The sequence below is a fragment of the Fusarium pseudograminearum genome, chromosome 4 (genome assembly GCF_000303195.2).
Source record: "Fusarium pseudograminearum CS3096 chromosome 4, whole genome shotgun sequence".
NCBI lineage: Eukaryota > Fungi > Ascomycota > Sordariomycetes > Hypocreales > Nectriaceae > Fusarium > Fusarium pseudograminearum.
The window spans coordinates 2,991,443-3,013,681 of NC_031954.1; the positions used below are offsets into that span (position 1 = coordinate 2,991,443).

Genomic DNA, 22,239 nt, shown 5'->3' on the forward strand with positions numbered 1-22,239 from the left:
CCAAATATCGACTCTAAGCCGCTTCTGAAAAGGAAACCGCAATCATGGCGACCACGGTGGACAAGGTTCGTAGTCGCTCCCACCGTCACAGACCGCACCTGGAACAAGTTTGCTAACCCCAGTCCCCCACCAGATCAAAGATATTGAGGCCGAAGTACGTGATAACTCAAACGAACCCCCTTCTACCCGACGCTTTAGGAGATGACCACAACCGACGAGTCATAATGGGAGCACCTTTTGTTTTATCGACCACGGGGACCGGCTCTAACGTGTGTAACTAGATGGCCAAAACCCAGAAGAACAAGGCGACGTCCTTCCATCTGGGTCAGCTCAAGGCCAAGTTGGCCAAGCTCAAGCGCGAGCTGTTGACTCCCAGCGGCGGAGGTGGTGGTGGCGGTACTGGTTTCGATGTGGCCAGGACGGGTGTTGCCAGTATTGGCTTCATCGGGTTCCCTTCAGTGGGCAAGAGTACGCTCATGAGCAAACTGACGGGCCAGCATTCGGAGGCTGCCGCATATGAATTCACCACCCTGACCTCTGTGCCTGGTCAGGTGGTCTACAACGGTTAGTCTTTTGTGATATCCCCCTCCCCCTCCACTTTACCGGTCAGAAGCGGCCGCTTGCTCGATACAAGGCGGCTTGATCTTGATGCCCGATTCCACTTGCCAACGGTTCCTCCGCGCGTCAAACATTGCCGTGGCTGACTCGCATTCTCTAGGCGCCCCTTTGCAGATCATTGACCTTCCCGGTATCATTGAAGGTGCCAAGGATGGTCGTGGCCGAGGTCGACAAGTTATTGCTGTCGCCAAGACTTGCCATCTGATCTTCATTGTGTTGGACGTGAACAAGCCTTTGACGGATAAGCGGGTGATTGAGGCGGAACTCGAGGGCTTCGGAATTCGTATCAACAAGGAGCCACCTAACATCACCTTCAGGAAGAAGGACAAGGGTGGCCTCAATGTCACCAGCACCGTGCCCTTGACCCATATCGACCATGGTGAGATCAAGGCTGTTATGAGCGAATACCGCATCAACTCGGCGGATATTACAATCCGCTGCGACGCTACAGTCGACGACCTGATCGACGTTCTTGAGGCCAAGAGCCGGAGGTAGGAATGCCAAAACAAACTGACACACAGACCTACTTCTGTGGTCAAATATGAAACCCGGCTTGCTAACGTTTTGACCGGATAGTTACATCCCCGTTGTTTACTGCCTGAACAAGATAGATTCGATCAGTATTGAGGAGCTCGATCTTCTGTACCGAATCCCCAACGCTGTTCCCATCAGCTCTGAACACGGATGGAACATTGATGAGCTGATGGAGGCCATGTGGGACAAGCTCAGCCTGGTTCGAGTGTACACAAAGCCCAAGGGAAAGCAGCCAGATTACTCTCAGCCCGTCGTGCTCCGAGCTACGCGCTGCACCGTTGAAGATTTTGTAGGCCTGCCCATTTTCTTCATATTTTTGCCTCTTTGCATCTTCACATTCACGAATAACTCTGGATTGCTAATTGGGTTGATATGTAGTGTAACGCCATTCATCGAAGTATTACGGAGGTTTTCAAGACAGCCATCGTTTACGGCAAGTCTGTCAAGCATCAGCCTCAGCGCGTTGGCTTGTCCCATGAATTATGTGATGAGGATGTCGGTAGGTTGAACCGGAACCCCCGAAACCAACTTTGGGCCCCAGTAGCAGCCTAAACACAGATTGCGAGGGAGGGGGGAGCAGCCAAGGTCTTCATTGAACGCGATCTACCCGATTCAGGATCTTGCTTCACTTGCTGGTCATGGCGTCCCTCCTCACAACCCCATTCTGGTCTGTTGGGGCTAGATTACTGGGGTCAGGTTGTACTAGGCTTACGGTAACGCTAACTATTGTAACAGTAACCATTGTCAAGCGATGAAAGGATAACTTGCGGAGATTGAAGGGGGCGATCCCACGGCAACGCGAGAAGGTTGGTGAACTAGATTGCTTGGACTGCCGCTTTCGCATCAGGGTGTTACCACCAGACATGGCACAGTCGATCACCCTCCAGTATGCGACTCTGGTTTAGCTCCGAGTGGCTCAAGAGAATAGAGAGGAAGAAACCGCGCAGACCAGGGGGATGTCGATTGCAATAGAGTCAGTAAGGACAGGGCTGACACTGGATGCACGGCTACAAGCACGTCTAGCTGACAACAAGTATCGACCTGGCTCAGCCAGGCACGATAATGATCGGCGCAAGTTTCCGGGGGAGTTGAGAAAGTGGCGTGCCTACTCACAGACAGGCTGATGGGTTTATAACAGGGGGATGGAATATTGGCCTCAGGGTATCAGAAAAATTGGCCGCTGAGAACATAAGAGACGAAATTAGTAGGTCATTTTATGCTACTAAAACCATAGCCTTTAGGCTGTTTATTTTTGTACCCTAAGTCTTGGGAGGTCAACTTTTCTGCTGCCCAGTAGATTGGGTCAATGGCAGACGACAATGAGCAAGGGACGGACACGATTTTAAGATGAAGATGGAGAGCAAGACGGAGTAACTACGGACGGGACGGGATTCATACGGAATTCAGTATCCGGGTTGGCGACCGGGATGAAGAAAAAGCAACGCAACGCTGTTGATATTTTAGCGCAAAATATGATTCTGGCAGAAGATAGAGAGATTCGGTAGTTGGGTACTGGTCAAACTCTGGAGAAGAATTACAATCAATTTGTTAAAAAGACAATACTCATATTTGCTCACCAACAGAAACAGCAGTCTAACTGATCGTGTGTTGCAGCGTCTCATCACGGTGATATTGGTAATCAATTAACTATCCGCGCGGCTGAAAGAAGTTTTGACCGAGCGGAGATATTTCCAAGAAGAAACTCTTGCTAGGTTCAGGCAGCACACACTACGACGAGAGGAGAAATTTTTAAGGTCTATGCATTATGACAGATAACATCATGAGGTTACCTCCGATACAATATTAAGACCACGGACACATGTTGATATATCGGATGAATAGGTAGGTGGTTTGGCACTAACTCTTTTCAATTATTCTGACGGGTATAATATTGTCGACGATATGGCATGCAAGAGCTTCAAGACGCCACCATCTGATGTCAACGAGCAACGGGATGCAGAGCTTCGACCTGCATAACCGAGGGCCTCTTGATCTGCGGCCGGATTTCCCAGCAGAAGCGTGGGATGCAGGGCCAGGGGTTAACACTTGCGAATCAGGTTGCGCTTTGGGTCTTGGCCTTTGCATCAAGGCGCTTAAAGGGACGAGAGGGCACATTGCCTTTTTCCCAGGGTGGTCTAGGGCTTTCCCTGTTTTGGTCCCATCATGTCATGTACCCGTAGCGAAAGAAGGTTTTTTTGCTCCTGTGCAAGTGACCGAGTGTGAGTGAGTGAGATATTTGAAACACGTCTCTCAAGTTTTGCCAAGGTTGACTGATGCAACTTGGCAGGGTCAAAAGCGGTAATGTTTTGTATTGCACAGCTTCGTATTCAAGGTACCAAGGCACATACATACCTACCTACCTGGTATGTACCTTGTAGCAGTAGTATCATGTACAGTATATACGTACCCTACTGTCGCATCGCAGTACTATGTATATTACCTTGGGCTCCATAGCACGCTCCGTTCCGCTTTACCCCCCTCGCTAGCCCAAGTGCTTCGTATGTACAGTCCGCCGGAGTGTCCACCTGAGCCGAGATAAGTACATACTGATGAGCTCTGATGATGGCGGCGCCTAGACACTCACTGTGAAAGGCGGAGAGCGCAAGCCTCTTTGGCGAGAAACGTCCCGAAGCCAGCACCAAGTTTGAAGAGGGTTAGTGGGAAGTGAAGGGCCAGGGGACTCATCAGCAGCAGGGAAGAGAAGAGCAACCAACAACAGTCTTGTTAGGCGAAAGGTGATCTCCACAACCGATGTACATTGCATCCATCCATCCACCCATCTAATGTTGACGAGGACAAGGTCGTAGCCATGGATATGGGTATGGCATGCCATGGTAGGGTAGGGTAGTTATGGGTATCCTATGGTACCCGTAACCGTAGGTAGGTAGGTCATACAACAGCCGGTAGAGTGGCTGCAGTGCAGGGAAGGAGGGAGAAAGTCTCGGTCTCTCGATGTTTGCTGCATGGACGTTTTTTCTTTTTCCCTCTAGCTCAGCAGAGGAAGGGATTAAGCATGATCTTGTCAGAAAAGATGAGCAGCAAGGTTGTATGTATTGTATGTATGTATGTACGGGTAAATTGGTTACATGGCTAGCACGGGCATAAATCAATACACGGCACGGCTCGTCAAGCACTAGATAAGGCCGATCCCGCTATGTAAAAGCAAATCGTTAGCATTACTGCTGACGCTGAGGTCAATTAATGCTCCTCTTATTGATATCGTAGCTAGAAGAAAATGGGGAGAAAACAGCCATTCAAACACATCCGCATAACGCAGTCATCATTACTTACCTGCCTACCTAGTGCAGGACGGGCAGCTGCAGCGCTGATGAGATCTCATCAGCACTCAACTCAACTGGGCACCAAGTGCAAGGGGTAGATGGAATGGCGCCTAAAGGAGAGGCAGAGAGAACAGGGAATATCCCTCGGCCGTTGATGATTGATTGACTGACCCCTGGCAGCGCTTGCTTAGCAACCATTGACCAAACGCAGTGCTCATGAAGAGCATCAGAGCAAACTCGAGAGCGATTGGTCGACATCGGCCACGTATATGCGGTTTCTTTCACCGGGCGTTTAGGATACGATATCGATGCCATGCCCGGCATGATGCTCCTGTCATGAGATGCCGGATGATTTTCTCTGTGCTAGGGCTAGATTTCGACGCCATTCTTTCTAGCCATGATCTTCTCACATGGAGGGCCTCGTTTTTCGAATGTATGTATGTTCCTGCAAGCTTGTTACAGGGGCATATCTCCATCCATTGAGGCCTAGATTTCTTAGTGAGTTTAGAGTCCAGAATTCAGATCTACTAAGGTACAGGCAGCCCGGCAGGTACTGGAGGTCAGTCAGTACCTGACAAGGTAAAGTCTTGTGCTTCGGATGTAGGCAATTTCAATTACAGTTGCATTTCACCGGCAAGTACGTACCTGCCTTGCCCTAGGTTAGTACCTAGGTTCTGAGGAGCTCCTTCCATGAATCAGTAACAACTGCCGTCCACAAAGAGCTCCTTCTCGCTACCAACTTGGAGCCAGGGCCTGAGGATCGTCAACGCCAAACAATCCAAAATAATGGGGCTCCCGTCCTTAGGTCTTTCCCACTACCTTGACTTGCCGTACTCATCTCTCCTGCTGTCGCCAAAGACAGAAGCAAACAGACACTAGACACCATCAAAATTACCCTCAGCCTACGATCAGGGCGGCGTCAGGGATCTTGATCAAATTGGCCAACTGGATCAACACCCGGGCGGATTGGACCGTCCATGGCGCGCCACAACTTAATCCCCTCCTTCGCTCTCCCTCTGTCCGCTCATCATCCATGTATGTGCATTTGTCCCATCGCATTTCTCCTCAGACTTGACGAGGAGAGACGGACAAACATTGGCAGATTATGGATACTTGCTGCCCAATGGCGAAATCTCTGGGTCGAGCAAGGTCATTCATTCATGGTACATACTGCACAGTAGTGGCTGCATGTCCAATGATTGACAGGTTGATTAATTGAACTCTCCCGAGATTGCACTAACCCCTCCAGCCACGACGCTGATCCCCCATCGCGACTGACCTACTTCCGATACGAAAGATGAAGAAATGAAAATGCTACTCAGGAAATCACCACTCATTGCACGACCTACCATTTGTTGCTTACAAGACAAGGCTAACCATGACGAAAACAAGGCCAAGCCCAGAGCCCTACACACATGGGCATGTCACGGAGGTCGGACATGGATGTTGATGGGATGGACTAGGGGCGGAATGGCAACTGGCCATGCTGCAATAGGCGGCAGGCGGCGGCTGTCAAACTGGCTCCAGAAAGGGCCGTCCCACTAGTCTGCCTCTGTCGATTTGCCCTGGTAAGCCCCAGTTCTACCTTGCTCAGAGTAGCGGTAGATCTCCGTCTGTTTCTCATCCAAAGACAAGCCATACCAAGGCTGCGAGGCAAACACCATGAAGCTCCAAATTTGCCCAGTACTGGTGCCTTACCATACGCACATCAATGTCCTTCACAATACGCGATAGGACGGTCTGGCCTCGGATTTCGACCCACCGTCATTCCAGTTGCGGCATCCCGAGAGCACCATGTCATCATGGTATTGAAAAGGTGGGAGAGAGAACCGGGGTTAGTGCTGGTGTTGACAGTCTTTGACATGACTGCTACCATGGGAGCTTGCGTCGATAAAGGCAACATTGAACCACCAATAATTACCATCAACATGAACCGAACTGTAGTCGATGATCAAAATCAAACAGGGAGATGTTTCGTGGGCAGACTTTACAATGATCATTGCTCCGCCCGCATGAACAAGAGTTGAAGCGTGCACGTCGCAACCTTCGCTGGATTTGTCCCACATGAAATAACTCAATATTGAACACTGGCGGACCACGTGCACCGGTCTGTTACAGAGTGAGATAGCCACTACAAATCCCTTTCTTCGTCCTGGTTTGGATTGGGCCCGCATGTTACCTTGGTGCCATATCTCCACGGGTCATGATGTCTGACTACACTAAACTTTGACCAGTAAGCCATGCCGCTCAAAGATCTTGGCCTGTAGGCTAGCAAGAACAAGGACGAGCTGGTTCAAAAGACAAGGATACCCAGATGAAGTTTCGGGGGGTCCATATCTCATAAGCGAAGAGGACCCTTAACAACCTGAGGCACTCGGTTTACACTCGGGTTAGCTATGCAATCCTGGGACCACGAGGCAAGCAGGATGAGGCGAGGAGACACGACAGGCAAAGGAGAAGCTGTGGCTAGGATACTAGGGCATGGTATGAGGAACAAGGCTGAACGAATCAAACAACCAAAGCCTTGCTCATCAATCCCCTCCCTTCTTAATCACCACGCCTCCGCTCCATCCTTCCCATGAGACAGGTCTGAGCTCCGGATCTCACCTCCCGGTTGGGCTTTGACCGTGAAGCGCGCCGTGTATCAGGGTTAAATGCTCGAGAAGGAAATAAGAGGGAGAACCAAGAGTGACATATACGAGACCGCGCGGGCTGGTCCGCTCAAGGCTGAAGCTGAATGATTGCTGCATCAAGAGCTAACAAGCTGAATTGCCATCATCACGACCATCCATGCCCCGCCATAATTTACGGTTTTCGTCAATAGTCGACTTACTCGCGGTCAACGATAATTATCCTTGATCACTGGAGGTTTCTTTCCATCAAGTACCAGGATCATCACGAACCCCTGTCTCTAAGAGTGGCCGGGCATGCCGTTGCCGTTGCTGCATACATACTCTTTCTGTACTGTAGACTGTATCTCATCCGTGACCCGTTGGTCGATCTTACTTTGGGCTGTATCAAGTCCCTGCTGCCGCTATCCCACCAAAAGATTGGGTATTATACTAGAACCAGCATGTTAATATTACGGTTCAAGGCTTCGGACCTCCAGGCCAGGCTGGGTTTCGTCTGGGGAGGATCTGGTTTAACAGGTGACCAGTCCACCGAGTGGACTCTCTGCGGAAGAAATGGCTGACCTATGATAGCTCTCCATGGCCCATCTCCAGTTTAAACACGGACTAGTCAACTATTACCATCGAATCGCATGGTTTTTTTTTGGCGCGCCGCGCTTTCTAGATCAGAGAGAGATACCCTATGAAAGCTGCAAGCTGATGGTTCCCAGATGGACTATCTCTCTAGCCCGAGCGCGACTTTTTCTTCTTCCTCCTCCTCTTACAGAAAGCTCCAGTGAGCTAGTACTGACATAGCACGCCCCTTCTTCTGACCTCATTCTCGTCGGAACTGAGCCATACCGTTGCTCTCAGCTCTCGTGAGAACAGGGTCAGTCTGGTCGGGGTGAAATGAGGGACTACAGGTCCGAAGACAAAACCCGCTGTTAATATTGGTCTATGGAGAGCTAGCCGCAGCATTGACAGAATGAATACGCAGAAACCCAATTGCTAGGGTTGCAACGTTAAGATGGAGAATGATACCTTGGTCTTGTCCAGACGATTTTGGACATCTCTCGTTGCTTCTTTCACTACTCGTGCCGTCGATCAGAAGCTTGTACCAACGGGTAAAATATTGATTCATTAACCAATATGTACTTTCTTGATATCTGTTCAGCTTTCACCTGTCAGATGGCCGCCAGTCACGGGGTTTGCGCCTGTTCATGGATTCCTTCAACGGCTGACGACGATTCTCTTGCTTTTTCCGACCTGGCGATGGTCTGGCTAGGATCAACAACAAGAAGAAGATTCGGCTGAGAGCTCCATAGCAATGTACCCTAGCTCACCGGTCTATCTCCGAACCCGAAGGCGTCCCATCCCATTACCTCATGGGCCCGTCGTCTATCATTCTTTGATTTTGATCAAATTGCCGCGACTGTTAGCGGGTGAATGAGTATGCGTACCTGTGTGCGTGAGCCTCTGTCTTGCCTGTGAGCTTTAGTTCTTTGCTCTGGGCGTTGAAGGTCTTGTCATACCCAATTCAAAACACTTTCCGTCTTTATCAGCTTCATCCACACCTCAATGCACTGTACACACACTTAGACTGCGTTTTAAGGATTCATCAGTTGCCTACAGAGCACACTGGCTTCAACAACCCACTGCCCTCCCACACACACCATTTCTTGATCTCACGATTACAGTACACACCCCTCCCCCTTGTTGAAGGGAAACCCCCACACCCTTGCCTATTCCTCGTGCGTTCTGCATACATATGTATATGGAGAGGGTCAACCTCTGGGGTCTCATCTTTACATATGTAGCTATGGATATGGCTTTAGGTCTCGCTTGTTTACACTACACTACACTACACTGCGCGTATTGAAAAACGATATACTCCTCAACGGTCTGGCCTCGTGTTGGAACGTTCGCCTCAAGTCTGTGGTCCACCATCGAAACTTTGTCTTGACGTTGTCGTCCGGATCAAGCTACTGGCAGTCGTTTCTGGACATCGTTACTGTTTTACCGCCCCCTGTGGCTTTTCTCATCCGCCCGCCCACCCTCCACCTACTCAGTCCGTTATTGTCTTGTTTTGTACATTGCCCTGCCGCCTTTATCCTGAGACGGCGTTATTGTCTCCGCAATTTCCACGAGCTCAGCGAGAAAAAGCAAGTAGAAGAAACTTCCCGCCGTGTCTCACTTTAGTGAGCTTGCGTCTTGAGAGAAGAGTTGTTTCTGCCCATCGAACAAGATTCACAAACAGGCAGAACTGCTTCGAGACCTACCCAAAGGCCAACTTTTCTACGATTTGGACGGTTCTAAATACTGCTGGTCCATCATTGAGGGCTAGACTCATTCCGGTAACCCGTGGTTGAGCTACTTGTGTGTTGATGTTGGATCGTGTAAAGGTTTGTTCCAAGACACTCAACATCATCTACTGAGGTACAAAGTGCCCTGAGCAGGAACTTGGGAGATCGACGGCAAACGTGGGCCGCATTTTGTCTACACATTCAGGAACCAACTCGGACAAAACGATGCATCTACACATCGACCGATGTCAAACGTGAGGACCATCACACTAAATCTACTGTTCCCCTCCATCTTCGTTTCCAGTTCACAGGAACCCGGGCAGGTCAAATCATTATTCAGCATCTCATCCTTGACTAGCTCTTGTGGACGAGACTCTACAGGCATTGGCAACCACTTGACCAATTCTAACATCTTCTATACTTGATCCAGTGTCAGCTGGATAACACACGCAACGATGAACCACGTCAATGGGACGTCTACAATGGGACAGGACAACACAATGGCCCAGAGCAATGGATATGGAGGTGATGTCTGGACGAGTATCAGTCCCTACAGTCAAAGCCCATACAGTGCCAGCCCGTTGACCGAATATCCATCCTTTGGTGCCTTTGGAGTCCACGGACTACCATCAGAATCGATGAACCGAATGCCACCACCACAAACACACCAAATGATACAGCCTGCACCACCTCCAATGGCACACCCGCAGCTTCCCCTGCTTAACACAAACCAGACCTGGCCGAGCCAGTTGACAAACCCAGCTCCTCAGCAGAGCTATCCGGCACCGCCGGTATCAATGGCGCCTGCCACCAGCGCTCCGCCTGTAGAACCCCCCAGATTACCGACCCAGCACGAAAAGTCGAGGAAAACCCTGACTACAGAGCAAAAGAGAGCTATGTGCCAGTTTCACGAGGACAACCCTGGTACTCGACAAGCCGACATTGGAGCCCGGTTCGGCGTTGAGAGAAGGTAGGCATTTTTGGATACCAAGCCACACTTCGCCATAGGAATCTAACAAAAACATAACAGCACGGTATCAAAGGTTTTAAGACACAAGGACCAGTACTTGAAACGAGATCAAGAACCGGAAAATGCCGCCGTGAAGCGTGGAAAGGGCAAACACCCCGATTTCGATCGAACACTCAGCAACTACGTCAGGAGACAGCAGCAACGAGGATTTCAGGTCAGCGACGAAGAGATTATGGAACAGGCAAGACTATTTGCCCATGCGAGCGGCAATCAAGAGAGTGTATTGAACAACCTGAATAGCAGCTGGCTACAAAAGTTTAAGCAAAAGCATGGTATTGGGGCAGGCAAATTGATGCGAAGAGCTTCCGAAGCCAACATACCAGACAGCGCAAGACTATCGACACTTGCCACGAAGACCGGCGACTTATCACCTGTGTCACCAACAGGACAGCTCTCGCCCCTATCCGGAAGCAGAAGCGACGAAGAGGCACATGTCGATGGAATCGACTTTGACTTTGGTTACAAACATGCAGAATCCCAATCAACAACATCGCTATCTAGTGATTTCAGGGACAACGGTGCGTCTTCGTTCTCGACGGGTACAATGAGCCCTACGGGTACCTTCACTTTCTCCCCTGATCCCAACGTGGGAGGTTTCCCAATGGATTTCCAACACAGGGAGAAGAGGAGCAATACATTCCCATCCCTCAACATTGACTACGTGAACCAAGTCTCATGCTCAGCGGAGCCAATGACACCTCGATATCCCTCGTCATCGACTGCGCCGTCTTCAGCTCTGGAGTCGCCCCAGCATGAACTGCAAGCGCCATTCAGTATCGACACCAACGTCAACTCACCGCCTCCAGTACTGCGCCGCAGCAGCAGTAACTCGAGTATAAATCGCTCCGCAGCAGCAACCAGTGCCACATCGTCAACCCCGATCGACTCGTCTCCAGTTTCGCCGTCCCAGGAGGATGCTCGCCGGGCAGCACAAACACTACTCAACTACATCCAATCAGCTGGCACATTTGACACGAGCGACTATATGTCTATCGTCCAGTTGACCAAAAAGCTCAAGATCCACCAAGGTCGACAGTCGATTGGTGGCCTGTCCCGTATTCCCGAAGGCGACGTTGAAGCACCTGTTCTTCTATCAGCCAAGATGGAGCCAGCCTGAGTTGTTCTGCGGAAACCCATTGAGCCTGTTTTTTTCTCTTTCTTTCATGTTTATACCTTCCCAGTTGAACTTGCTCTCGAGTTTAATTGCCGAGAGTATTAGAGGGGAGAGTGCTTTGTTCAGGACCATTATGGGTCGCTGTTCTGCTCACGCAAGAACCTGCACTCTCAGTATTTTCACTTTGCGGCATCGATTGCAAACTTGACCATTGGGCTCGACACAGGACCTTCGACTACTTGCGGCAATTATCGGACAAAAAAACACACTGAAACTTTACAAAAAACAGCCTGCCATACAGGAACGGACAATTTCTTATACCCAAACCACCCTTGAAGATTTGAATCTCCCGCTCACGCGAACCCGAACGCTTACATACAAAAATCGTCCACACGAACCTACAATCCAGAGTTGCTCATCGGCAGGGTGAGGCATGAAGGGGATACAAAGGGGTAGAAAAGAGGAGAAAAATATGATGGCCGAAATACGAATAGCAGATACGGTACAAACCAGAGCGAGGCTCTCAACAACAGTTCAGGGGTGTTGCACCCCGCTTTGTCAATGTCTGTTTCTTTTCTCAGCATGTTTTCTTATTTCTATACATATCGTTTATTTTCTTTCAATGCATATATGGCATCGACGCGGAGGGAATAATCATCTGCGCACACGCTGTTTTATTTTATATTCCCATCATTTCGTTTGCTTTTTTATTCAAAGACGAGAGGGCATCTGCTGCGAGGCACGGCATGGCATGGCAAGATACGGTACAAGAAACGAAGTGGTGCATAACTTCCATATGAAGCACATCGTCGATGTCGATGTTTTTCAGAGGGAGAGAAGGAAAAGGTAGTTCTGGCTTGTTGTATCAAGATAGCTGGACCAGGCTAAGAGCTTGCTCGGGGGTCACTGAGATCGTCAAATGTCTGGCAGACAAGGACATCCCTTCGTTAGTTGAACGGGCGGCATTTGTGCATTTAGTAATGTCCTTGCTCTTGAATACTCCATCCCTGTCTCATTCTGACGTGATGTTTGTGATTATTACTTGTGTATATTAATTTATATATTAACAAAGGGGTATCATCAATCTAAAAGAGCGTCTACAGATCTACTGTAATTATCTACTCAGCCGAGTCTTTCTTCCCACAGTTCCGTCACGCCTTTCTCGGTAAGTTCAGGCATCAACCTAGCAAGTACCAATTCGAGAATGCTGTACATTAGATGCTTGTTGCAGTACTCGTCATCCAGTACAAGCAGAAGCCGCTCCATCTCATCCACAAGATCTTCATCATCCGATGGATCGCCCTCGGCCTTTGTGCCTCGCCGCCATAAGCGACCGCCGAAATAAAGTCTTCCCACACCCTTCGGTAGCAACTCCCAAAGCGATTTAGCGGCTCTTCGACGAAGGGCGTGTAACTCGGCTTCGGAAGATGGTGGGAAAAGAGACGCCTTACCGGGGGCATTATTGGGGAAGAGAACGCCGCGAAGTGTGCGCAGAAGAGGGGGCAGGTTCGACGGAGAGAAGAGAGAATTGATATGATGAGAGAGGAGCCTGTGCGAAAGACGTATGTAAATTAGCACACATTAATTTCACTTTGCGTTCTAAGCTTGTGCAGCGCGTGGGGTTGAATGATCGGAAACATAATGTGCAGCAAGGGGCGCGTTCATTGTCGGTCTAGCCGATGTGATGCGATGTAATGCAGTGCAGTAAGGTTGAGAAGCAGAGTACAAAGTGAGACGAGGCTGTCAATGGCTTATTGGGTGGCAGCGCCTCTGGACTGGCTCATAAGGTTGCTTCTATGCTGATCTGCCCATGTATGAACGAAACAGATCGAACGAGAGCCAAGGGAGCAGCAGACAAGACAAGGCTTGCAAGGTGCGGGGAAATGCATCAAAAAAAGCACAGTCTTCGTCTGTATCCCATGCAGGTAAAGGGAAAGATGTGAGATTACACAACAGGCACCCAGGCAATAAGACCCAGTCTGCGTGTGAGTAGCGTGTCGTCTGATTGTCTTGCTTTCACCCCTCAAAGTCGAGTCCAGGATCGTGTAACAGTCCTGCATGGGGGTTGCAAAAAGCGCAGTGGTTTCCAGCATGTGTTGAGTTTTAGGAAGAGTTGAAGGCGACTAGTCAGACCAAGCCGCGATTTAGGAATCCAACGGGCTTGACTGGGTGGTGGAAATCAAGACTGTGACATCTGCCCGCTTCAATATACCAGTACAACCAACGTCTTGAACGATGATTGTCTCAGACGGGTGGCGCGGCACGGGGCGAGAGTCAATTCAAGCTCATTGATGCATCTTGAAGCGGGTGGTCCCTTTGGAGAAGCTGACATGGGCTGGGCGCGTAATCTTGACATCCTGCTGGACAGAAATGCCTAGCTCGGGGCCATGTCGAGCAATCGGATGTGAAAAGCAGCATCATGCTTTTCGATTGGCTGAGCCTCAGCTCCCAGGACCCATATCAATCATGATTGAAGGACGGGAAACTCAACAAGGAAATGCTATTGCCTTGTCACAATTGCCCTCATCTCGCCTCGTGGTACAACTAAGTGTGTGCTGCAAGGGTGTGCATCGACAACGGCTTCTCGTCCAACAGCCAACAAAGGGCAGAAACGGTATGACCCGCTTCTAAGACCAGGCGGGCCGACTTATCATACCGTGCCGTTGAAGAAATTTGTTTCTGAAAGCTCACTGGAGGATCAGGAGGTCCAGTGACTCTGGACTCATGCGAGGTGAAAATGTCTGGTGACGATGTAGGTGTGAAGAAATAAAAGAAATGCTCATATCTTACCTGTCAACAGGGCCATCGTGGCCAGCGATTCGTCCAGGTCCGTTGACCGCGCCGTATTGTAAAAGTGACAGAAATCCATCAAGCCAAGGCATGCGCAGGCTCAGCTCAAGCAAATTTCCAAGGCATGTCCATACCCGGCATGATAGGATAGGCGCCTTGATGTAGTCGGATGACTCATGGATCGATGAAACGCTGGAGTGTTTATCCTGACCCAGCAATACTTCCTTTTCGTCTATGGGTGTCGTTCTAGCAGGAAGGGATGAAGCCATCACCAGAGCAGTACTGATAAATCGGAGTGAAGCAACTACTACCATTCCAAGTTGGATAACGCCGAGAAATATGGATCTTACAGAAGATCTCACAGACCAAGCGCGGCGACCCTTTACTTCAAGCTTTGACTCAGAGGTTTCCTTTTGGGTTCCTACAGGCGACGGCCCTTCATCCTTCTTCTGTCGCAAGACCCTGGCTGTGATGCAGATGCCCTCGTATAGCATCCACGGCTGTGAGGCTTTATTGGCTATGATATTGCCAATTATAAGCTCGGAGAAGATTTGTTCAACGAGGCTTGTGAGGCATGGGTTCTCGAGGTCTTCCGTGGGTAAGAGGATGGCAAGGATGCCTTGGACTAGCAGTTGGCGGTAAAGTGCTTCATTTCCAGCTTGGTCAGATATTGTGTCTGGTTTGTCTGGGTGAGGTACTGGCGCTAGGTGCGGAAGAGGGCACAAGGCGTGGTATGCTTCTCGGGGATCTACCTCCACGGGGGCCCTCGCGATAGTACTGTGTGAGATTCGGTATGCTGATCGTCGTTAGAAAGGAGCGGCTCGCAAATACAGGGTATCATTACAAGTGATATGCTTGTCCAGCAAGTCGGGTATCTCGTCCAAGACCAAAGTTTCTATATCAACCTTGCGGAAGCGCTGCTCCAGTGCTCGCGAACAGTGAGCGATGATGTGTAGGACTTCTGCGACAAAGTTCTCATCTGTCGTGATTTTATTATACCAGCTTTGAACAAATTCTCTTAGTACGATAGCGAGAATTGCGTATAGCTGGAGGTCGACATCGTTGCGACTAGTTAAAGGAGGAAGCAGCTCGTCAATGGGCACTTGCGCATCGCGGCCCTTGTCGCCAAGCTGAGGAGAGCATAACGTCCTGCGTATTAAAAGTGAAGTCGCTCGGTCAGACAAGGGGTCGGTCGTGTTAGGGCGCGTCGAGCGACGTGAATAGGCCCCAGTAGTAGTCGTAGCAGTAGAAGAGGCGGTGGTAGAAGGCGGCGGTTCGGTGTCAAAGGTCACCGACTTAGGCCGTGGGGCCGGTGGTCGGGCAGGAGAGACGGCCGGGGCCACAGAAGAAGTGGCTGTCATGGCCAGAGTGATCGGCGAGTTCCCACTATCATGACCCGGTCGCGGAGGCGAGGCGAGTTGAAAGGATATTGCGATGAGTCTGCGCGTAGTTCAGTTATGTGTTTGAGAATGAAGTCAAGTTAACAACAGGTCGCAGGGGAGGCCGCATGTTAAGCTCCTTCCTGCATGGTACGGGTTGGCCCGCCGCCTGAACCGTGCGCTGCAGGCGCGGGGGAGCCGCATGCATGAAATGCCATGCCCTGCACCTTCCGAGTACAGTTGAGCACTAAAAACAAAGAAGCATTCCAGGTGTATCTACAGTTCAAGCCACAATGCTATTGTGCATCTCAGACAGGCACATAGCGCGCCCTGCGTTGCTACATGGCATCCAAGCTCCAACTTAGATTCGATTACGGAAACGTTCAATGGCTGGTTGGGGAGATGTTCTTTTTCCGCTACCATGCCTCCCCGTAAAGTTTATAGAATGGCATGATGCTTTCAGTGATGATCTATCCATATACACAGCTATGATACAGAATCTGTACAATATGGTACAAGAGAATTCGTTTGTACTTGTTCGTCCTACATTTTTTAAGCCTCCCTGGTGGCTGTCTCGTACCTCTTTCCACGGAACGCCCACACGCCCCAGTTGCCACAACTGACATCCTGAGGGTCCATGTCGTTCAAATCCCATCTGAGACTCCTGAAAGTGTTCTCGCCAGGCTGCAACAGAATGTCAAACTCCCCCTTTGACTTCTTGTTCACCCATTCGACATCACGCTCCATATCAAATTGAGTGTATCCTGTGCTGATAATGGGAACCTTGGTCTCCAGCAGAAGAGGGAGAGTCTCTTCCCACTCGTGACTGCTGGCAGGATGACCCAGGCCAGGGTGGAACAGCACAAAGCAGTCGAAATAGGGATCATATGGCGCAAAGTGCTGTGTCTGGTGAATTGTGTGATAATAATCCACGATTGTGCTGATCTTCATCTTGTACCAGACACGATCCTCAACCACGGCCCCGAAAGGATTTGAAGGGGTGCGCTCTGGCAATGGGAACTCATCATCCCGGTTAGCCATACTTTCAGGTCCCACAAAGATAAGATGAAGCCGGGCGTCAGGGAACATGTGAGCCAACTGAACCCAGGCAGGTCGTGGGAGAGAAGACTCAGCACGAGCTCCCAGGATAAATACTCTCACAGCAGGGGCCTCTGGCTTCAGCTCGCCAACGCCGATTCCTCGGCCGGACTTGGGAGGGTGGAGGTTGTATCTCAATGCTGTTCTCATAAATCAGTCGTGGAACCTCCCTTCTGGTCGGTCATTAGTACTAACCGCTAAAGCTCTTCAAGCCTTCCGTAGTCACTCGCTCCCCAGCCTTAATACTGTACGGGCTGAGTTCATGGAGAACACTGCCAATGGTAACCGGGTATGTCAGGAGACGGGTGATCTGTCTCATTTGACGGTCAGAGTTGACGGCGTCAAACTCTCTGGTGTACATGAAGGTATCCCAGTTTGTCATGTTGATAGCTGCATGCTCCATTTGAAGATCAGGGAGATTGCCTTCCTCAAACACCCGGCCGGATCGCAAATCGTGGTCATCTTCGTTGATTTGTCGCAGGGTATCGCAGACTTCTAGGTGCTTCTCATAATCATCCATCCAATGTTCCTCGCAGCAATAGACCGGCAAACCGCAGTCCGGGCACTCAAAGTTCACATGCTCTGGCGGTTGAGTGCCGCTTGCAGCTTCTGCATCCTCAGGTTTCGGGGCAATTGTCGGGAGCTTCGTTTGCTGGTGGTCAGGGTGGGGGCAGTAGGCGTGCTGTCGCATAAAAGCAGCTCGTTGTCGAAACTCGGGAACAGGTGATTTCGAAAAATGATGGAAGAGGTCGTCTTGACTGAGGCGCAGCGATGATGGCGAGGAAGACTTGGTAGTTGCAGAAGCAGCTGCCTCAGACTGCTTCTTTGCATTGGTCGAAAAGTCTCGGTTAGCAGGCGCGGGTGCTTTTCGTTTCTGGTCTTTGACTGTAGAGTGAACACTTCGGACATGATGGGGTGATATCCTCATCCATGGCTTGGCTGTCACTCCCAAGGTCAATTGCCTCCGCATAGTTGCAGAACACTGTCCGCATAGGCCCGAGGCCGCTCTTCTCAGAGTCGGCTCCATTTCTTTAATAAATACGACCGATATCCGGACGCCAATTATTTTACTGACGTCTTCTGTATGTCTGATTATCGAAGGAAGTGGGATAATTCGATGGAGCTCGGGCCACCATCGGCTGCGCCGCAAAATAATTCCTCCGATGCGAGCCAAAGTTTTGACATCAAAGCTCGCTCGAGTTTCAAAAGCTCCAACCATCAGCTTCGACGCGACACAATCTGACCTGCACCTATTCTTGAAGCCGCGCAGGCTTATCTGCGCCTAGCCGCAAACATGGCGACCACTTCGAACATGTTTTTATACTCGCTTACGGTCCAGCCTCCAACAAATGTCACACAGGCGGTCCTGGGTCAGTTCGCAGGCACTAGGGAACAGCTCATCATCACTGGTGCTGGCTCGCAACTCTCACTGCTACGGCCTGATCCCTCCCAGGGAAAGGTGATTACCCTCCTCTCTCATGATGTCTTTGGCATCATTCGTTCCCTTGCCGCCTTCCGGTTAGCTGGCAGCAATAAGGGTAAGTCAATCCAGAACCCCCCCTCAGGAAAATCACTTAGTGATGTTCGAAAGCGATGCTATAGACGCGTCGACCGCAGTGCCGCCAGAACTCGAAGCCCTGTCACCAGAAACCCAAGGCTAACAGAACGTTCACAGATTACTTGATCATTGCTTCTGACTCTGGTCGGATCACAATTATCGAGTATCTCCCAGCCCAGAACCGCTTCCAGCGACTGCATCTTGAAACATTTGGAAAGTCTGGCGTAAGAAGAGTTATTCCTGGCGAGTATCTTGCTTGCGACCCAAAGGGCAGAGCTTGTTTAATTGCCTCAACTGAGAAGAACAAGCTCGTGTATGTTCTGAACCGAAATTCACAAGCTGAGCTTACGATCTCGTCGCCTCTCGAGGCTCACAAGCCTGGTGTTCTAGTCATCTCCATGGTTGCACTTGACGTTGGCTACTCGAATCCTGTTTTCGCTGCGCTCGAGATTGACTACTCAGAGGTTGATCAAGATTCAACAGGCCAAGCAATGGAAGAGCTAGATACTCAACTTGTTTATTACGAGCTTGATCTAGGACTTAACCACGTAGTCCGAAAGTGGTCAGATCCCGTCGACCCTACAGCCTCAATACTGTTTCAAGTTCCGGGTGGTAATGACGGCCCAAGCGGTGTGTTGGTATGCGGTGAGGAAAACATCACATATCGACACTCAAATCAAGAGACTTTCCGCGTTGCCATCCCTCGTCGTCGCGGTGCTACAGAAGATCCCAACCGCAAACGCACTATTGTCTCTGGCATTATGCACAAGCTGAAGGGCAATACGGGTGCTTTCTTCTTCTTGTTACAAACAGATGATGGTGATCTCTTCAAGCTTTCTATCGACATGATTGAAGATGAAGAAGGCAATCCGACAGGAGAAGTCAAGAGGCTCAAGGTCAAATACTTCGACACCGTTCCGGTGGCGTCTAGTCTTTGCATCCTCAAGAGTGGATTTCTCTATGTTGCCACGCAGTTTGGCAACTACTCATTCTACCAATTTGAAAAACTTGGTGACGATGATGAGGAACTGGAATTCTACAGCGATGATTTCCCCGCAGACCCTAAAGCCTCCTACGAACCTGTCTACTTCCACCCCCGGCCAACCGAAAACTTGGCTTTGGTTGAGAGCATTCCTGCCATGAACCCGCTATTAGACTGCAAGGTCGCAAACCTCACTGGTGAAGACGCACCTCAAATATATACCATCTGTGGCAATGGCCCCCGAAGCAGCTTCAGAATGCTCAAACATGGTTTAGAAGTTAACGAGATAGTTGCTTCTGAACTTCCTGGAATACCTTCCGCAGTATGGACACTGAAGCTCAACCGCTCGGAACAATACGATGCCTACATTGTGTTATCGTTTACCAATGGTACGCTGGTACTCAGTATTGGAGAAACGGTTGAGGAAGTCAGCGACTCGGGCTTCCTCACAAGCGTTCCTACATTGGCAGCTCAGCTGCTCGGTGACGATGGCCTGATCCAAGTTCATCCTAAAGGCATTCGACATATCCGTAATGGAAACGTCAATGAATGGGCAGCTCCACAGCATCGATCCATTGTTGCCGCGACTGCCAATGCTCATCAAGTTGCCGTCGCCCTCAGTTCTGGTGAGATTGTTTACTTTGAAATGGACGCCGACGGCTCATTAGCCGAGTACGATGAGAAGAAGGAAATGTTCGGAACAGTCACATGCCTGAGCTTGGGAGATGTCCCTGAAGGGCGCCTGAGAAGCTCATTCCTCGCAGTCGGCTGTGACGATTGCACTGTCCGCATTCTCAGCCTTGATCCCGAATCGACTTTGGAAAATAAGTCGGTGCAGGCTCTGACAGCGGCCCCTACGTCGCTGGCTATCATCGCTATGGAAGACTCCTCATCGGGTGGCTCTACACTTTATCTCCACATCGGACTTCACTCCGGTGTGTATCTTAGAACAGTCCTCGACGAGATCACCGGTGAATTAACCGACACCCGCCAAAAGTTCCTTGGGCCCAAGGAAGTCAGGCTATTCCAAGTTACTGTCCAGGGTAAGACTTGTGTACTTGGACTTAGCTCTAGACCTTGGCTTGGCTATGCAGATCCCATCACGAAGGGATTTGTTGTGACGCCCCTCAACTACGTTGATCTAGAATGGGGCTGGAACTTCAGCAGTGAGCAATGCGAAGAAGGCATTGTTGGCATCCAAGGCCAGTCACTACGGTATGTCTATTCTATTTTCTTTCTTTGCCGTTTTAAGTTGTACATGATGAGAAAAAGGATCCTATGCCATGGGCGATGAGGTCTTATTACGCATTTTTTCCAATTGTTCCTACTGAAGCAACAAAATTTTCTGCAATATTCTTGTAGCATTCTCCATCGAGACACAAGCTAACACTCGCAGGATCTTTAACATTGATCGACTTGGCGAGACATTGATCCAAAAGTCTATTCCTTTAACTTATACCCCCAAGAAGCTCGTCAAGCACCCCGATCAGCCTCTTTTCTACACTATCGAAGCAGACAACAACACGTTGCCACCTGAGTTGAGAGCACAACTCCTCGCCGACCCTGGAGTCGTAAATGGCGACTCCAAGGTGCTCCCACCTGAGGACTTTGGCTACCCCAAAGGTACTCGGAGATGGGCATCTTGCATCAACGTAATTGATCCTCTGTCTGAGGAAGGCCAAGTCTTGCAGACAATAGATTTGGAGAACAACGAGGCAGCCGTCAGCGCAGCTATTGTGTCATTCTCCAGCCAGGATAACGAGAGCTTCCTCGTCATTGGTACCGGCAAAGACATGGTTGTCAACCCTCGAAGCTTTTCAGAAGGATACCTCCATATCTACCGATTCTTGGAAGGGGGTCGGGAGCTTGAGTTTATCCACAAGACCAAGGTCGAGGAACCACCACTGGCTTTGCTGGCTTTCCAGGGCAGAGTCCTTGTAGCTGTTGGCACATCGCTTCGCATATATGATTTGGGTATGAGACAAATGCTCCGCAAGTCTCAGGCCGAGGTTGCAACACAACAGATTGTGTCTTTAAACACACAAGGCAGTCGAATCATTGTAGGCGATGTTCAACAGGGTGTCACTTATGTTGTTTATAAGCCTGCTTCCAACAAGCTCATTCCCTTTGTCGATGACACAATCGCAAGGTGGACCACATGTACAACCATGGTGGATTATGAGTCAGTCGCTGGCGGCGACAAGTTCGGTAATATGTTTATCGTGCGTTGTCCCGAGAAGGCCAGTGAAGAGGCGGATGAGGAGCAATCCGGCTTGCATTTGATCAATGCCCGAGACTATCTCCATGGCACACCACACAGAGTGAGCTTGATGTGTCATTTCTATACACAGGACATCCCGACCAGTATCACTAAGGCGAGTCTTGTGGTTGGTGGGCAGGAAGTTTTGCTATGGAGTGGTATTATGGGCACAATCGGAGTTTTTATTCCATTCGTCAGTCGTGAGGATGCGGACTTTTTCCAGAACCTTGAGCAACATCTAAGGACAGAGGACCCCCCACTCGCCGGACGAGATCATCTTATGTATCGTGGCTACTATGCCCCTGTCAAGGGAGTCATCGATGGTGACTTGTGCGAACGATACAACCTTCTGCCAAACGACAAGAAGCAGATGATCGCAGGCGAGTTGGACCGCTCAGTCCGGGAGATTGAGAGGAAGATTTCTGTAAGTTACCTCTTGAGCCACTATTTGAACAGCGCGCTAACCATTTTCCAGGACATCCGTACACGATCTGCATTTTAATGAGAGAGCATGGTATCTTTATTGTATCATGACGGCTATTGTACAACTCTTGCAAAACTTGAAGTATTTGGGAAGCTAGCGGCGTTAACGTACAGGGTCAAAAGCAAAGTCCCTGGCTTGGTAGTAGATGGGTTGCCAGCGAACTTAAGATGTGTTGAAACCGCGAGGCGGTATGAAATAT

At 50.0% G+C, this 22,239-nt stretch overlaps 4 protein-coding genes across 4 annotated transcripts, besides 1 other annotated feature; 3 read left to right on the forward strand and 1 right to left on the reverse strand.

Moving 5' to 3' along the window:
• Positions 1–44: 44 nt before the first annotated feature.
• On the forward strand, positions 45–1,704 carry FPSE_00193 (uncharacterized protein; the record flags this gene model as incomplete). Its single annotated transcript, XM_009253313.1, has 6 exons — positions 45–65; positions 134–154; positions 282–564; positions 719–1,109; positions 1,195–1,441; positions 1,531–1,704. 6 exons carry the CDS (start codon positions 45–47, stop codon positions 1,702–1,704), a joined length of 1,137 nt encoding a protein of 378 aa, XP_009251588.1.
• Positions 1,705–8,889: 7,185 nt separating this feature from the next.
• Positions 8,890–8,910: a microsatellite.
• An 890-nt stretch (positions 8,911–9,800) lies between these two features.
• FPSE_00192 (uncharacterized protein) lies at positions 9,801–11,492 on the forward strand (the record flags this gene model as incomplete). Its single annotated transcript, XM_009253312.1, has 2 exons — positions 9,801–10,315; positions 10,376–11,492. The coding sequence occupies 2 exons, from the start codon at positions 9,801–9,803 to the stop codon at positions 11,490–11,492; spliced, it is 1,632 nt and encodes a 543-aa protein (XP_009251587.1).
• A 1,119-nt stretch (positions 11,493–12,611) lies between these two features.
• Positions 12,612–15,640, reverse strand: FPSE_00191 (uncharacterized protein; the record flags this gene model as incomplete). The annotated part of the gene is made up of 3 exons (XM_009253311.1): positions 12,612–13,038; positions 14,280–15,075; positions 15,124–15,640. 3 exons carry the CDS (start codon positions 15,638–15,640, stop codon positions 12,612–12,614), a joined length of 1,740 nt encoding a protein of 579 aa, XP_009251586.1.
• Positions 15,641–18,050: 2,410 nt separating this feature from the next.
• Positions 18,051–22,058, forward strand: FPSE_00190 (uncharacterized protein; the record flags this gene model as incomplete). The annotated part of the gene is made up of 4 exons (XM_009253310.1): positions 18,051–18,294; positions 18,432–20,511; positions 20,693–21,980; positions 22,032–22,058. 4 exons carry the CDS (start codon positions 18,051–18,053, stop codon positions 22,056–22,058), a joined length of 3,639 nt encoding a protein of 1,212 aa, XP_009251585.1.
• Between the last annotated feature and the right edge of the window lie 181 nt (positions 22,059–22,239).